Source organism: Zootoca vivipara, chromosome 14, assembly GCF_965207765.1.
Source record: "Zootoca vivipara chromosome 14, rZooViv2.hap1.1, whole genome shotgun sequence".
NCBI classification, from domain to species: Eukaryota; Metazoa; Chordata; class Lepidosauria; order Squamata; family Lacertidae; genus Zootoca; species Zootoca vivipara.
In genome coordinates, this window is record NC_142597.1 from 42,487,887 (window position 1) to 42,505,193 (window position 17,307).

At 49.0% G+C, this 17,307-nt stretch overlaps 1 protein-coding gene across 1 annotated transcript; it reads right to left on the reverse strand.

Moving 5' to 3' along the window:
- Positions 1-9,746: 9,746 nt before the first annotated feature.
- Positions 9,747-16,972, reverse strand: SMG8 (SMG8 nonsense mediated mRNA decay factor). The gene is made up of 4 exons (XM_035140089.3): positions 14,944-16,972; positions 14,189-14,334; positions 12,055-12,930; positions 9,747-10,255 (listed from the first exon to the last, which is right to left on the reverse strand). Exons 1-4 carry the CDS (start codon positions 16,865-16,867, stop codon positions 10,058-10,060), a joined length of 3,144 nt encoding a protein of 1,047 aa, XP_034995980.2. The 5' UTR covers positions 16,868-16,972; the 3' UTR covers positions 9,747-10,057.
- Between the last annotated feature and the right edge of the window lie 335 nt (positions 16,973-17,307).

Here is a 17,307-nt window from a genome sequence, read left to right on the forward strand (position 1 = left end):
GCGGTTGGTGTGTGGGGTGTGTGTGTGTGATTATAATGATAAGGATAGCGGTGATGAAGATGGAAGGGCGAGAGCGCTCGGCGCGCTGATTGGTCCGCGAAGCGCGCGGTCCGACAATAACGATTTTAGCGCGGAGCGGCGAAGAATGTTGGCGGCGGCGGCGGAGAGATAGGGATTGCTGCTGGCCTGCGGTGATGGCTCCGCTGTGACGTCACGGGCCGTCGCTAGGTCGCAGACGCCCCGCCCACCGCGGCCAATCCGGTGTGTGAGGTTGTTGTTGTTTAGTCGTTTAGTCGTGTCCGACTCTTCGTGACCCCATGGACCATAGCACGCCAGGCACTCCTGTCTTGCACTGCCTCCCGTAGTTTGGTCAAACTCATGTTCGTAGCTTCGAGAACACTGTCCAACCATCTTGTCCTCTGTCGTCCCCTTCTCCTAGTGCCCTCAATCTTTCCCAACATCAGGGTCTTTTTCCAGGGAGTCTTCTCTTCTCATGAGGTGGCCAAAGTATTGGAGCCTCAGCTTAACAATCTGTCCTTCCAGGGAGCACTCAGGGCTGATTTCCTTAAGAATGGAGAGGTTTGATCTTCTTGCAGTCCATGGGACTCTCAAGAGTCTCCTCCAGCACCATAATTCAAAAGCATCAATTCTTCGGCGATCAGCCTTCTTTATGGTCCAGCTCTCACTTCCATACATCACTACTGGGAAAACCATAGCTTTAACTATACGGACCTTTGTCGGCAAGGTGATGTCTCTGCTTTTTAAGATGCTGTCTAGGTTTGTCATTGCTTTTCTCCCAAGAAGCAGGCGTCTTTTAATTTCGTGACTGCTGTCACCATCTGCAGTGATCAAGGAGCCCAAGAAAGTAAAATCTGTCACTGCCTCCATTTCTTCCCCTTCTATTTGCCAGGAGGTGATGGGACCAGTGGCCATGATCTTGGTTTTTTTGATGTTGAGCTTCAGACCATATTTTGCGCTCTCCTCTTTCACCCTCATTAAAAGGTTCTTTAATTCCTCCTCGCTTTCTGCCATCAAGGTTGTGTCATCTGCATATCTGAGGTTGTTGATATTTCTTCCGGCAATCTTAATTCCGGCTTGGGATTCATCTAGTCCAGCCTTTCGCATGATGAATTCTGCATATAAGTTAAATAAGCAGGGAGACAATATACAACCTTGTCGTACTCCTTTCCCAATTTTGAACCAATCAGTTGTTCCATATCCAGTTCTAACTGTAGCTTCTTGTCCCACATAGAGATTTCTCAGGAGACAGATGAGGTGATCAGGCACTCCCATTTCTTTAAGAACTTGCCATAGTTTGCTGTGGTCGACACAGTCAAAGGCTTTTGCGTAGTCAATGAAGCAGAAGTAGACGTTTTTCTGGAACTCTCTAGCTTTCTCCATAATCCAGCGCATGTTTGCTATTTGGTCTCTGGTTCCTCTGCCTTTTCGAAATCCAGCTTGCACTTCTGGGAGTTCTCGGTCCACATACTGCCTAAGCCTGCCTTGTAGAATTTTAAGCATAACCTTGCTAGCGTGTGAAATGAGCGCAATTGTGCGGTAGTTGGAGCATTCTTTGGCACTGCCCTTCTTTGGAATTGGGATGTAGACTGATCTTCTCCAATCCTCTGGCCATTGCTGAGTTTTCCAAACTTGCTGGCATATTGGGTGTAGCACCTTAACAGCATCATCTTTTAAAATTTTAAATAGTTCAGCTGGAATATCATCACTTCCACTGGCCTTGTTATTAGCAGTGCTTTCTAAGGCCCATTTGACTTCACTCTCCAAGATGTCTGGCTCAAGGTCAGCAACCACACTACCTGGGGTGTACGAGACCTCCATATCTTTCTGGTGTAATTCCTCTGTGTATTCTTGCCACCTCTTCTTGATGTCTTCTGCTTCTGTTAGGTCCTTACCACTTTTGTCCTTGATTATGTTAATCTTTGTACGAAATGTTCCTTTCATATCTCCAATTTTCTTGAACAGATCTCTGGTTTTCCCCATTCTATTGTTTTCCTCTATTTCTTTGCATTGCTCATTTAAGAAGACCCTCTTGTCTCTCCTTGCTGTTTTTTGGAAATCTGCATTCAGTTTCCTGTATCTTTCCCTATCTCCCTTGCATTTTGCTTGCCTCCTCTCCTCCGCTATTTGTAAGGCCTCGTTGGACAGCCATTTTGCTTTCTTGCATTTCCTTTTCCTTGGGATGGTTTTCGTTGCTGCCTCCTGTATAATGTTACGAGCCTCCATCCATAGTTCTTCAGGCACTCTGTCCACCAAATCTAAATCCTTAAACCTGTTCCTCACTTCCACTGTGTATTCATAAGGGATTTGATTCAGATTGTATCTTACTGGCCCAGCGGTTTTTCCTACTTTCTTCAGTTTAAGCTGGATTTTTGCGATAAGAAGCTGATGATCTGAGTTACAGTCAGCTCCAGGTCTTGTTTTTGCTGACTGTATAGAGCTTCTCCATCTTTGGCTGCAGAGAATATAATCAATCTGATTTCGATGCTGCCCATTTGGTGATATCCATGTGTAGAGTCGTCTCTTGTGTTGTTGGAAGAGAGTGTTTGTGATGACCAGCTTGTTCTCTTGACAGAACTCTATTAGCCTTTGCCCTGCTTCATTTTGAACTCCAAGGCCAAACTTGCCAGTTGTTCCTTTTATCTCTTGATTCCCTACTTTAGCATTCCAATCCCCTGTAATGAGAAGAACATCCTTCTTTGGTGTCATTTCTAGAAGGTGTTGTAGGTCTTCATAGAATTGGTCAATTTCACTTTCTTCAGCACCGGTAGTTGGTGCATAAACTTGGATTACTGTGATGTTAAAAGGTCTGCCTAGGATTCGTATCGAGATCATTCTGTCATTTTTGAGATTGCATCCCATTACAGCTTTTGCCACTCTTTTGTTGACTATGAGGGCCACTCCATTTCTTCTACAGGATTCCTGCCCACAGTAGTAGATATGATAGTCACCCGAACTGAATTCACCCATTCCCTTCCATTTTAGTTCACTGATGCCCAGGATGTCGATATTTATTCTTGTCATCTCATTTTTGACCACATCCAGCTTACCTCTATTCATGGTTCTTACATTCCAGGTTCCTATGCAATATTTTTCTTTACAGCATCGGACTTTCCTTTCGCTTCCAGGCATATCCGCAACTGAGCGTCCTTTCGGCTTTGGCTCAGCCGCTTCATCAGCTCTGAATCTACTTGTACTTGTCCTCCGCTCTTCCTCAGTAGCATGTTGGACGCCTTCCGACCTGAGGGGCTCATCTTCCAGCGTCATAACTTTTATATGCCTGTTGTCTTTGTCCATGGAGTTTTCTTGGCAGGGATACTGGAGTGGCTTGCCAGTTCCTTCTCCAGGTGGATCACGTTTAGTCAAAACTCTCCACTATGACCTGTCCATCTTGGGTGGCCCTGCATGGCATAGCTCATAGCTTCTCTGAGTTATTCAAGCCCCTTCGCCACGACAAGGCATTGATCCATGAAGGGGGGGGTGTGAGGTAAATCTGAAATAACGGTCACCTTTCCCCTCCCCGCGCTTTAGAACGGCGAACGCCACCAACGTTTAAGGAATAATAAACAACAACACGTTAAAACAGTACTGACAATAAAGCTTTTCTAAGATAATAATGATTTTGTTTTGTTGTTGTTTAGTCGTTTAGTCGTGTCCGACTCTTCGTGACCCCATGGACCAGAGCACGCCAGGCACTCCTGTCTTGCACTGCCTCCCGTAGTTTGGTCAAACTCATGTTCGTAGCTTGGAGAACACTGTCCAACCATCTTGTCCTCTGTCGTCCCCTTCTCCTAGTGCCCTCAATCTTTCCCAACATCAGAGTCTTTTCCAAGGATTCTTCTCTTCTCATGAGGTGGCCAAAGTATTGGAGCCCAATGATAATAATAAAATAATGTCCAAGCAATTGGGTAGTATTCAGTGATCATCCTACTCAGACAAGAACCATTGAAAGAAATGAGGATGACTTTGATTTAGGTCCATCAGTTTCAATGGGGCTACTCGTGAGTAGAACTTAGATGGATACGACCCATTACTGTTATTGGTGTTATTTCCAATTCTTAGCCTCCTTCACCATGAGGTGCTAGGGTGGAGTTCCAGCAGTCTGTAAAGTATCTTCTTAGCTATTCTTCAATTATTATTATTTTTTAAAAGCTACTTAATTAAGGCCACACTAAGGTTTATACTTTTGGGCAGTGTCATATACAAAAAATATTCAACAGACTTGCACACAGCAATGACTATTAATTCATCCTGACTAAGACACTTCCATTTGCTTATGCTTTTTTATGTTTTTGCCCAAACCTTTAACTCCATAATAAGGTTTTAATAGACTAAAACAGACCAACACACATACGGTACTAAGCAGTCGCTCTATTAGTTGCAGCTACTATTTTGTCCAGGATGCAAAAGAGGCTGTGATTAGTACTGTATGGTAGTTCTAATTTAACATTTGGGGTGTGCGTATTTTATTTTTGGTGATCATGTTCTGGCTCAATTGCTCAGTAGAGCAAGAGACTCTTAATCTCAGGGTTGTGGGTTCGAGCCCCACTTTGGGCAGAAGATTCCTGCATGTCAGGGGGTTCGACTAGATGACCCACACGGTCCCATCCAACTCTACAGTTCTATGATGCTCTATGTGAGCAGAAGCTTATGAGAACAGCTGTACGATGCCGTTGCTCTTTATTTCTGCTAGCCCTTCCTCAAAACCTACCTTTTCCATTAACACTTCAACACAACCCTCTACTTCCCATACTCTACTGCAGGTGCAGCTTAAAATGCCCTTCAGCTATCCTTGGATTACAACTCCCATCAGCCCTAGGCAGGCAACATTGGCCAATGGTCAGGGACGATGGGAGTTGTAGTCCAGCAACATCTGGAGGGCACCATGTTGGATACCACTGCTCCCCTGTAACAAAGCATTATCCTGTATAACAGAAACAACCATAAATTGTTTCCTTTCCTCTGTTTCACTTGTGGGCAGATTCTAGTTTGTAACCTCCTTGGGACAGAGATATTTCCTCCTGAATTATGTTCCAAACCACCATGCAAATTGACACCAGCTTATCAATAACTTAAAGAAACAAAATAAAAAAATTCCTTCCAGCAGCACCTTAGAGACCAACTAAGTTTGTCATTGGTATGAGCTTTCGTGTGCATGCACACTTCTTCAGATACAATCAATCTGATCTGGTTTTCCCAAAGAGGCCAAGGACACCTGTAGCACTTCAAACAGATTTCTCTTCAAAATGAAATAGTGACGTTCCATAACTTTCAGTTAATTATTATTCTTTGTTGTTGTTTGTTGTTTAGTCGTTTAGTCATGTCTGACTCTTTGTGACCCCATGGACCAGAGCACGCCAGGCACTCCTGTCTTCCACTGCCTCCCGCAGTTTGGTCAGACTCATGTTCGTAGCTTCGAGAACACTGTCCAACCATCTTGTCCTCGGTCGTCCCCTTCTCCTTGTGCCCTCAGTCTTTCCAGCATCAGGGCCTTTTCCAGGGAGTCTTTTCTTCTCTTGAGGTGGCCAAAGTATTGGAGCCTCAGCTTCAGGATCTGTCCTTCCAGTGAGCACTCAGGGCTTAAGAATGGATAGGTTTGATCTTCTTGCAGTCCATGAGACTCTCAAGAGTCTCCTCCAGCACCATAATTCAAAAGCATCCATCCTTCGGCAATCAGCCTTCTTTATGGTCCAGCTCTCACTTTCATACATCACTTTATTCTTTAGGGAATTATTCTTTAGGGATTAAATATTCTTTAGGGAAGCTGAAATAACTTCATTCCCAAATTTAATTGTGCTGGCAGAGCCCCCTAGTGGGCTAGCTCAAGCAATTGCAACAGTGTGGTTCCCTGAAATGCAAGGGCTTCCACAAGCAAGCCTCAGCTGTGAATGACAGGCATTATTCCATAGGATTACAAATCCCTTCATAAACTGCCCTTGCATGTTCAGCCAAATCTCAAATACTGAATGCACAGCACGGGTGGGAAACCTTATGCCTGCGGGCTAATTGCAGCCCTCCACAGGCCACGTCTTTCTTTGAGTGCCTTTGCCTAGCTGGAATGCGTCCTTGAACTGTGATAATGTTTCTTGCTTGCCTGCTTGGTGAAATGTTTGTGTAGAAACCTCTTGACATTTTCAAGGCTATAATGTAGCATGCATTACAAAGGCAAAAGTCACATGCCCACTTATGTCTCTGGCTCACCACTGACATGCCCCCCCCCAATAGTTTCCCCACAAGACAAATATTTTCAACCTTTTTGAGTCCACGGATCCTTGGACCAACTACATTCCCTGGACCAACTACATTCTTTCTGTGGCACCCCTGTGGAGCTCAGGAGCCCAGTTATGTCACCCCTTTCCTTCACAGCTGGCAGCCTCTCAACCTTTTTCGAACACCCTCCCTTGTGGAGTGATCTCTCAACCTCCTCTCCTTGGGAGTCCTCTGGGCAGCCGCTGGCTGGCTCCTCACACTGCCCCACAGGGGCATGGGAAGAGGATGCCCCCAGCCTTAGTGGAGACTGACTAAAGGTGGATGTGAGGCCAGCACCTTACCTTAGGAGGCAGCAGTGAGTGCTGCCTGGCCTGCATGACGGAAATGTTCCCCTTCAGCACTGGGCACTCAGCTCCTAGGCAGGTCTTGCACACAGCAAGCACAAGAAAGGCCAGTGCCTGCCTGCCTGCCTGCCTGCCCAGCCTCCCACTTGTCCATCCCTTCCCAACAGCAAGGGCTGATGGACTGGCTGGCTGGGCTCCCTCGCCCACTTGCTTGCTTACTCCAAGGCCACCTCAGCTCCTGGCAACCAGCACCCCCTGACCAGCCCCAGAGGCACCATTTGCCTGGGCACCTTGTAGCCAGGGCCGCTGCAACAAACAACTGTGCAAACCTTTGGAAGGCAGAGGCACAAGAAGGACATCAGAGGAGGGAGGGAAGGAAAGATCAGAGGCCAGTGTTGCTCGTGGCACCCTGGACCATCCTTCAAGGCACCCCAGGGTGCCATGGCACACTGGTTGAAAACCACTGCTGTAAGGGAATGTGCCTGTGGGCTGAAATGAGTACCCCACCCCTGCTGTACAGACATTTAGGAGGACAGAATAACTACATATCACATACCCATTCTCTTCTCCCATTCTCTACTGCGGTGTTGATAGGCTCCAGGATGCTGAGATCTGTGCACATTTTCACAAGGACCCCTCCCATCCCTCTCCCCAACGCAACCATTTGCATTACGGCTAAATGCAATGTGAAAGAGAAGCGTGCATTGCACTTGAGCAAAACTGGAGAACATGGCAAGTTGCCTTATGCTTGCCCATAGCGCACTGTTGTACTACACTGACTGGCAGAAGCTCTCCAGGGATTCAGACAGGGAGTCTTTCCCAGCCGTACCTGGAAATGTGGGGATTGAACCTGGGTCTGTCTACATTTAGTGTCACAGGGACTCTTAAAAACTAAAGCATTGAGCCATTTATCAAGCCACCACCCAACTAGCATCAACTTGAGCATGATGGTTTTGGCTAAATGTGGGTCACATTTAGTTTGCAAGTACCCACCTGGTCATAAATCCTGTGACTCACAAACCCAAAGCAGATGTTCTCCAGATGAGCTATGGTCCTTACCTTAGGCCAGGAGTAGAGAACCGCTTTCAGAGAGGGTCGGATTCCCAAGTCGCCAACCTTGAACAGGCCATATTGAGAAGTGGGTGAGGTATCAAGTCTGGCAAAAGTCAAGCCACAGCTTCAAATTGAGGGTCCATATAGGTTGTTCCTTTATAGCTGCAGCTGTGCTGCTTGAATTTTGCACCTTCCCTGTTGTGTTGCTTTCAGCAGGAATTGGATACACACACCAGCAATCGGGTCCCAGAGCATATCCAGTCCCTTACCAAAACAGCACAGCAGGGTAAGGTGCTGAATTCAAGGCACAGCCCCCCCAAAATGAATGTTCCTTTGCAGCTGTGACTTAACCTGCCCTGTACCCAATGCCATATCATGGCAGGTTATAGACAAGTGGGTATGGCTTGACCAGAACAGCCTTGTGGGCCAAACAGGGAGAGCAGGGAAGCCAAATTAGGCCTGAAGGCTCAGGGTTTCCAATTGCTGACAATCCCTCACTTGGTTACCTGTGTAGATCCCATCCTGGTCGCTAGGTGGGCAGGTTAGGTTACTGTTTCCTTTTTAAGGTCCTAAATGACTAAACACAGGCTCATATCTGCAGGTGGGCCATAAAACTGAACAAACATTGTGGGATTATTTGCAAGAGCGCACCAAAGCCTTTGGCTGTTTTCTGCAGGTGCAGCAGGTGGAGCCACAGTGCAGAGAGGGAGAAAAGGATAGCTCAATTTGAACAAGGACTTGCATAGTCCAAAAGGTCATTGGCAGGCCTTGCTATTCCACATCTGGAATTAGCTGGAAGGCCAAACCACAGAGCAGCAAAAAACCAGTGCCCTTTGTTGTTGCAACACTTTAAAAGAATCACTGATGTTTAAGAACTTTTTAGTTAAGTCCTGCTTTTTTTATATAAAAAAGATCTGTCTACATAAAATATCTGTTTCCTAATGGTCTGTGTTTTTCCTTCTCACCCCTTCCCCTTTTGTCAAGCAGGAGACAATTAGTTGCCAGATGTATGTTTTACCAGCTTCAGCCAAGATTGCCTTTTAGCAGCTTTGATAGAAGATGGACATGACATCCACACTTCAATACAATCCTTTGGCTGTCTACTCAGAAGTAAGTTTCATTGAATCCAGTGGTGTTTATTCCCAGGAAACTGGATAGAGGATTAGAGCCTTATGTAATCACTTCCATTTTGGACTACTGCAATGCTCTCTTTGTGGGGTTGCCTTTAAACAGTGTTTGGAAACTTCAGTTGGTCCAAAGCAGGCATCCCCAAACTTCGGCCCTCCAGGTGTTTTGGACTACAATTCCCATCTTCCCTGACCACTGGTCCTGTTAGCTAGGGATCATGGGAGTTGTAGGCCAAAACATCTGGAGGGCTGCAGTTTGGGGATGTCTGGTCCAAAGGGAGGTGACCAGAATTACTAGGGGCACCTGATGACTGGAGCATATAATTCTAGACTTGTGCTAGATCCAATGATTACCCACAAGGATTCTTAAAGAAAGCTGCCCACATTTTAAGATATTTTGGAGGCCCCACTCACTGTACCATTATCATTATGAGGGATCAAAGTGACTGAACACAAGAGACAGGGCCTTTTCAGTAGTGGTGCCGATGCTTTGAAATGCCCTCCCTGTGGTGACTTGCCTGGCCCTGACATTTTCCGGAAAGAAACAGAAATTATGCAAATAGGCATTTGCAATCCAGCTCTGCTGCTGTTCTTAACTGCCGCCTTTTATGGTTGGTTGCTTCTAATCCTTTTTAAAGTGGTTTATTTGTTCTTTATCGCATCATTGTGTCCCACTTTTTTTAAGCGGATCTGATTATTTATTGGTAAAAGAGTGGGATATAAACATTAAATAGTAATAATAATAAATAGCATCCAGAACATCCTTTAATGCAGCACTTTTTAGCTGATTTTTCATATCATCTCTCTTTGTATCCCCCTCCTCCTAAGAGCAAACGCAGTGCTCCTAAGCCCAAGGGTAGCCAAATGTGGTGTCCACCTGATTTTGCCGGAACTTGACCTCCCATCAGCCCCAGCCAGCAGGGTGAGGATATACTTCAATATGTTGTTGCAGTCACTTGAATGCGATATAAAACAGTAATGACTTAAGAGCAGGTAAGTGTCTTATGTTTTATTTTTACTTTCTTCATCTTGATCCACAGACCTTTACAAACTAAAACTTAATTTGGCTTCTGCATTAATATATCCCACCAGTCCAGTGTCTCTGATAGGACTTGGCACATACATACGGTTTCAACACTGGGACTTTTTAAGTGCAATGGCTTAATAAAATCAAAGCAGTGATTGCTGTGTGAATTCCAGCTGTTGGTAATCAAAATCCGTCATCTAGATTGGGGTAAGCGGGGAGGGGAGGGAAAGAAAATACTAAATTCCAAAGCCAATTCAACTTGTGTGGTCAAGTAAGTCCTATTGTATCACAGCTTTTAATATTCCTCGAAGCACCTTGTAACTCATCAGCTGCTGGTTTTCCTTTGGAGGGAAGGACGGCCCGCGTTCCGTCACGTAGGCGTAAGGAAACCGAAGAACCCACAGTCCATCAGAAGGAAGTTTTATCTCTTGTTTCTCCGGGTAAAACACAGGGCAAGGAGGTGGCCCCGGCTGAACCTAGGAATGAAAGAGAAACAAACAAACAAACATAAACAAAATGTCCAGACAGGTAGCTGTAGCAAAATGACAAGTCTCTCGTAAGAAAAGCCTACTGGATCAGGCCAGTGGCTCATGGCTACCCAGATACCTGTGGGAAACCAGGATTCAAGCACAGGAGCAACTCTCCCCTTCTGCGGTTTCACACAACTGGTATTCAGAAGTATACTACTTGCTCCAACTGGAGAGGCAGAGCATAGCCATGATAGCCTTATCCTTCATGAATTTGCCCAGTCCTCTTTTAAAGCCATCCACTTTTCAGCCTTGTGGCTAAGATCAAGTGTAGTGGTCTCATGGCACCCTGAATACAAATAAAGGTAACATGGCATAAACCAAGGGCGGGGAAGCATTTCCACCCCAAGGGCCACATTCATTCATGGGGAACCTTATGAGGGGCCACATGTGAGTCGTGGGTGGGGTCACAGGCAAAAGTGAGTGATCTATGGATGTGAATCTCAGGCTACACTCTAGCCATGCAAAAGTCAGGGGCTTCTACATATCCAGGCAAACAATTGGTACTGCCACTCTCCCAGGACACATTCCAGTCAGGCAAAAGCACTGCAAAGGGTGTGGGGCCTGGAGAGAGAACCCCAAAGGCCAGAGAGAGCAAGAGCTGGGGGACTTAGGTCCACTTCAGGTCATGATGTGTGATACTGAAATGGCAAGCCTATCAGTGCCTCCAAACAGGCAAAATTCACAAAGCTATTTGATCTGTCCTCAGCCTCAAAAGAACTGCCTTACTCCCTGGGCTAGTCACCCCCCCATTAGCTGAACCGACTTTCTGCAAAGATTTAAAACTGCAGGGGAACTATGACCACAAGCCTGAGAAAGGTAGGATGTAAATCTAAGAAATACATTTAGTATAGGCCTAGCATTCTGCTGCTGCTGCTGCTGCTGCTGCTATGGATTCCCACTACTCAAGTTCTGTTTAAGAACATTCACTAAAACACAGGTTGAAAGACTGATACATTTCTCTCTAACGTCGGTTGCTGCAGTTATCTTGTGAAGACTCATTATATTGTGCAGCCTTCCCCTGACCTAATAATAATAATAATAATAAAAGAAGAAGAAGAGGAGGAGTTTGGATTTGATATCCCGCTTTATCACTACCCAAAGGAGTCTCAAAGCGGCTAACATCCTTTCCCTTCCTCCCCCAAAACAGACACTCTGTCAGGTGAGTGAGGCTGAGAGACTTCAGAGAAGTGTGACTAGCCCAAGGTCACCCAGCAACTGCATGTGGAGGAGCGGAGACGCGAACCCGGTTCCCCAGATTACAAGTCTACCGCTCTAAACCACTACACCACACTGGCTCTCATAATAATAATAATTTATTATTATTATTATTTGTGCCCCGCCCATCCAGCTGGGTTCCCCAGCCACTCTGGGCAGCTTCCAACAAAGATTAAAATACATTAAAATGTCACACATTAAAAACTTCCCTAAACAGGGCTAAACATCAGGTAGTTGTTTATCTCTTTGACATCTGATGGGAGGGCGTTCCACAGGGCCACTACCGAGAAGGCCCTCTGCCTGGTTCCCTGTAGCTTTGCTTCTCGCAGTGAGGGAACCGCCAGAAGGCCCTCGGCGCTGGACCTCAGTGTCCGGGCAAAACCAGACCCTGCCATTTGTGCTAAGAACAGCCTGCTGAATCAAGCCAATGGCCCATCTGGTCCAGCATCCTGTTCTCACAGATGCCTGTGGAGAAACCCACAAGCAGGACCTGAGCACAATACAGTCCAGCCTTTCTATAACCTTCTCACCTGTGGCGTCAGTACTATCTGCAGCGGAGCGTCAGGCACCACAACGAAGAGTCTCATCAGCTGAGCGTAGTGTGGCTTCAGCCCTCGCCCCGGGTTGGACGACAGGATGTACAGGGGCATGTCGGAGTTGAGCGCCTTGAGAGCCGATTCCTTTGGCCCCCCTCCCATCACCTTCATGACCTTCTCAGGGCCTGAACACATGAACCTCCGGCCGCGGGCATCCTCGTACTCGAACCCCACAAAGGCCCGGGCCACGTCGTCCCGCCGCCTCCCTCTGCCCATGACGACTGCGCTCCTTTTCCCGGGGACAGCTTTATTAGGAGCCGGCCAGGAATTCGTGTCCAGCTCCCCCTCCTCTTCCGTCCGTGTCCGGATGACAATGTCCCAAGGCATTAGGTAATTTGTTCCCAGGATGAAACCCTGCTGGTCTAAGCCGGTGTGGAAGTTGTAAGCCTTGGCAGGGCCGAGTTTTACCAGCGACCAGCTGGAAAACTTGGGCAGGAGGCCCTTGGGGCAATTGGAGTGGAGCATCCCTGGCAGATACTCAACCGTCGAGGCTTGGCGGTCAACCAAGCTGGGCCTCTTCTCTCCTTTGGAGTCAGCTGCCTGCCCGTGAGACTCCGTGTTGTTCCCTCCGCCCTGAGGGTCAGCTGGGTAGGTCCCCAGGCTGTCCGTGGACTGGCCCAGACTGAGTGCTAAGCTCAGGCTGGTGCTCTCCCCCTGAGTCTGCGGCTCCTTCTCCTTCAGCTTTTCGGCTTCGCCCTCTGGAGGGCTGGGCGACGTCTCATTCTTCGCCGGTGCTGGATCTGGAGTGCTTGGCTGAAAGATGGGGAAGTTGATGTGGTCCAGTTTCCCGCAGCATTTCTCTTCCAGCAGCTAGGAAAGCAAAAGAAAGGGGTAGAAATGAGAAGGTTTGCAACCTAGAGCCGGGTGGGGAACATTTTTCAGCTTGAAGGTTGTGTTTCCTTGTAGGTAACCACCTGCGGGGATGCATGACAGTGGTGGATGGGGGCAGATGCAAAAGCAGGTGGAGCAATGGATGAGATTCCTATCTTTGTACCACAGGCCATAGCCCAGCCATGCCCAAGGCAGCGATATCTGCACACATACACACACCCCTCCATCCTTCTAGGTGAGCAAGGGCCATTGTTCCCCTTCAACCAGGCTTGGTGTAGTGGTTAAGAGCGGTAGATTCATGATCTGGGGAACCGGGTTTGCATCTCCCCTCCTCCACAAGCAGCTGCTGGGTGACCTTGGGCTAGTCACACTTCTCTGAAGTCTCTCAGCCTCACTTACCTCACAGAGTGTTTGTTGTGGGGGAGGAGGGGAGGAAGGGAGGAAGGGAAAGGAGAATGTTAGCCACTTTGAGACTCCTTCGGGTAGTGATAAAGCGGGATATCAAATCCAAACTCCTCTTCTTCTTCTTGGTTTATTATTTACTGGTGTTTTATCTTGTATTTTATTCTGTGAACTGCCCCAATTATGATAACAATTGTCCCAGCCCAACAATGCATTCAAGCCAGGCAAAAGCAACTAATGGGAACGTGGCCTAAGGGACGGGGTGACTTGGGGAGAGTCTTGAGGGCCAAACAGAGGGGCACAGAGACCCACACCTGGGGCCTGGGGTTTGCCACCCTTGCGATATAGAGATGCCTCCAGGAACATGCTATGTAAAAGCCCAAGGCGTGGAAGCTGGGTATCCAAAGGCTGCTGGGAGGTTGTGCCCCCATCCCTCCTGGGCAGCAAAGGGAAGATGCACCTGGCCCCACTCTTTAGTTCAAAAAGGGTTGGGAAATCTACTGCCCCTGGGCTAAGAACAAAAGCCCTCTGTAAGTAATCGGCTTAGAGCTTTGGGCAAGAGCAATCTGACCCTTTCCTTGCAACTTGCTGGGGGTAGAGGAAGAGGGAAGCAGGAAAAGCACAGGGGCGGGTGGGCAGAAGGAGCAGGAAAAGGCAGGGGCTGCCCACTTGCGGCCAAGATTCCAACTGCGGAAGGCAGCCCCTGACAGATTACCCCAGAAGGAGTGTGGCCCTAAAGAGGGATGAAAAGGCCCACACAATGACAAGTCTTCAACTGTTTGTTTGCCCATCTATCTAAGAACTGTGTCGCAAGGGGAAGGTGACAAATAATTACCTGATAGAAATCGTAATTTGCTGCTTTGATGTCGAATGGGTCATCCCGGGGTGCTTGTTTCCTCCCACAGTTGCAGGTGCCAGTGGAGCGAGCTCGGCTGTTATGGTACAACACAGGTGGGTTCCTGTCTGGCTCAGGTTTCTCGCCTAAAAAAGAGAGCCACAGAAGGAAAACTTCCATCAGTTGGTTCCTTTGACTTCTTTGCTTCTTTAAAAGCTTTGAACACAGAATCCAGAAACTTGAGAATCATAACCCCCCTTTTTTCAGTCTAGTGAAAACAAGTGGCAGCAGTCCAACAAAACAATGCATTTTGGAAGTGATGCAAGCCCTTTTAATCTAGGAAAACATTTGTTGCCACGGATTTTATTCAAAAGGGTGCTTGTCATTATACTAAATATTTTGTACTTGCTTTTAATGCAGATAGGACAGATTAAAGACCCCCTAAGTCTAAAATGTATGTATGTGTGTGTATCCATCCATCCATATATGTGTATATAGAAAGATGTGACATGCTGAAAGCTTCACCTTTCAATTAGGGATCCACCACTCTGGAAGTTGAACAAGTAGCAGGAAATGACTGAGCAAATCTTTTAGGTCTCTAGCCCTCATTGTCCTTCACAATATTGTTCCCATTTCCAAACTTGTGTGAGCGTATATTAAGTGAGATGCATATGCAAACAAATCTAAAATTGGGAGCGGAGGAAGGAAGGCAGTCCAGACAGTGAGCGTCTAAACCCCGAATGACCTGAACTTACCCGATTTTGGGAGCAAATGAAATTTATGCACGCAGTGCTGGTCGGTCAAGCTCCTCTCCTCGCACAGCTGGTGCCCGTTGCTCCAGAACTTGTAGCAGTCTTCGTGCAGCTGCAGGGCGTACTTGTGAAAGGCTGGTCCCCGGGCGTGCTGGCTGTAGACCCGCAAGGCCTGGGCCAGCTGGTTCTTGTGGACAGTCATGGTGTAGTTGTGGGGTAGGTTGGACTGGTAGGCACTGTGGGCCATGGGGAGGGCCTTCTGGCAGCGGTTCTCTGAGAACTTGGTGTCAATGTCCAGGTAGCCTTCCAAAACCTTGATGCTCCCCATGATTTTGGAAGTCAGCTCCCCGATGGCGGAAGATGGGTCACTGTCCTTGCCTTCAATGGCCACTTCGTACAGCTTCAGGGCTGTGGCCACCCACTTCTGGTAGGTGGGCAGCTCAAAGTGGGAAGGCTGTGGGTTCCTCCCCACACTGTCGTCAAAGCCCTTCTTGCCCAGGACCAGCTCCACGTGCTGGAAGAGGAACTCCTTCAGGGTGCAGTCCACTAGCTGCCCTGAGGAGCTGGAACTGCTGCTGCTGCTCTCCACGTGGAAAGACAGCTGCTGTCTGCTGTGCCTCATCGCCTGGTACCTCCGAGGCCCAGCCAAGGCAGGCGTCAGCGAGGCCTCCGCCTCCCTGGTAGTGCAGTTGCTCCGCAGCTGGTCCAGCAAGACAGCAATGGGGTCGTCGCCCTCTTGCGCCCCGCCGGCCACGATGTAGACAAAAGCCTGGTTGGCCGGGACGGTGAAGAGGCAGTTGATGCTCTGGTTGGTCAAGACCCGGCTCTTGCGGAAGATGCGGTAGATCTGGTCCTCCAAGGCATGCTGGAGTCGCCGCTTGGGAGAGTGCTTCTTTGCGGGGGGCTTCTCCAGGTGCCCGCAGAACTCCTGCCCCCTGCCTGGCGCTGGCTCCACCTTCAGGGCTCCATTGAGCTGGAAGAGGAAGAGGAGGCGGGGTGGGCAAGGCCTGCAGTTGAGCTTCCAGTCCTTGCCAACGGGGCAGTCCTTGATAGCAGCCTTCAGAGAGGGCAGCACCTTCTGCCGCAAGCCGTCCAAGGCTCGGAAGACCCGGTCGTAGGTGATGTCAAAGGAGCAGGTGGGGTGGACCATGAGCAGGATGTGGCAGACGGAGAAGAGGTAGAGGAGGCTGAGGCAGTGGAGCTTCTCCTGGTGCTTCCAAAACTCGTGGGCCTCGGCGTGGGGCAGCTGGGAGCCGCCTGGGGCCAGGAGGTGAGCCCCCAAGCTGCCAGGCCCTCGGGCATCGCCCATGGCATCCAGGTCCTTGCAGGCTTGCAGAAGCTGGTGGCTGTCGCAGATGGACGTGAGTACCAGGTAGAGCACTTTGCAATCCTGGCTGTAATAGGCTTCCAGGAGGTTGTAGTCGCCCTGGGAAGAGGAGGCAGCGGAAGAGGAGGAGGAGGAGGAGGAAGCGGAGGAAGAAGCCGAGGGGGAAACGGTTCCTGGGTCTGCACCGCCGCCGCCACCCCCTCCCCCTCCTCCACTATCAGTTCCTCCAGCGGAGGATCTGGCCTCGCCGCCGCGCTGGAAGAGGGGGAAGACTTGCCTGTCGCACACCGTGTTCACCAAGGCCGCCTTCTCGGAGCTGAGCTGCAAGGCGGTCTTCCCGAAGATCCCCACCACGCAGACCTCCTCTTCCTCCCCCGGGGTAACTACCCCGGGGGCGACGCTGCTGGTGGTGGTAGTAGTGGTAGGAGCAGCGGCGGCGGCGGCGGCGGCGGCGGCGGCAGGAGCAGCGGCTGTAGTGCTGGCGGCGGGGGTGGCGGTAGCAATGCCAGCGCTGCTGCTACTGCTGCTTCCCCGCTCCGCCCCAGCCAGCAGCAACTCATGCAAGCCCACGGGGCCTTGCACCGCCGTCGCGCCCACCATCCTCGCCTTTTGGAACGGAACTGCGAGCCTCCTTGCAGGGCTGTTTTTCCGCCCCCCAAGAGCAGCAGCCACCGTCCCAAGCCTGGGAAGCACGAAGGAAGCAACTGCGCAGGCGCGGGGAGGAAAAGAAACGCGACATGGGTCGAAGCAGCAGCCAATAAGCTTCGGCGGCTGGAAAGAAAGGGCCTTCTGCGAACATAGAGATGGGAAAAAGTGAAGAGTGACACTTCCAGCGTCGGAAGACGAGATATCCCGGTTGCTTCCACACCCTACCTCTCTTCGTTTTAAAATAAAAAAATTCCTTCAGTAGCACCTTAAAGACCAACTAAGTTTTTATTTTGGTATGAGCTTTCGTGTGCATGCACACTTCTTCAGATACCTTCGTTTTGTTTAGGTTGCAGCCTGGGCAGGCTTACTAGGTATCTAGCCCCGCGGGCTTC

What these genes read in the sequence shown, in the direction of transcription:
- SMG8 (XM_035140089.3), bottom strand. Translation starts at nt 16,867, where the DNA reads ATGGTGGGCGCGACGGCGGTGCAAGGCCCCGTGGGCTTGCATGAGTTG. An exon ending in TCATTTGCTCCCAAAATCGG is followed by an intron (nt 14,335 to 14,943) that starts GTAAGTTCAGGT and finishes TCTCTTTTTTAG; the next exon opens with GCGAGAAACCTGAGCCAGAC. An exon ending in AGATAGTACTGACGCCACAG is followed by an intron (nt 10,256 to 12,054) that starts GTGAGAAGGTTA and finishes TTTCATTCCTAG; the next exon opens with GTTCAGCCGGGGCCACCTCC.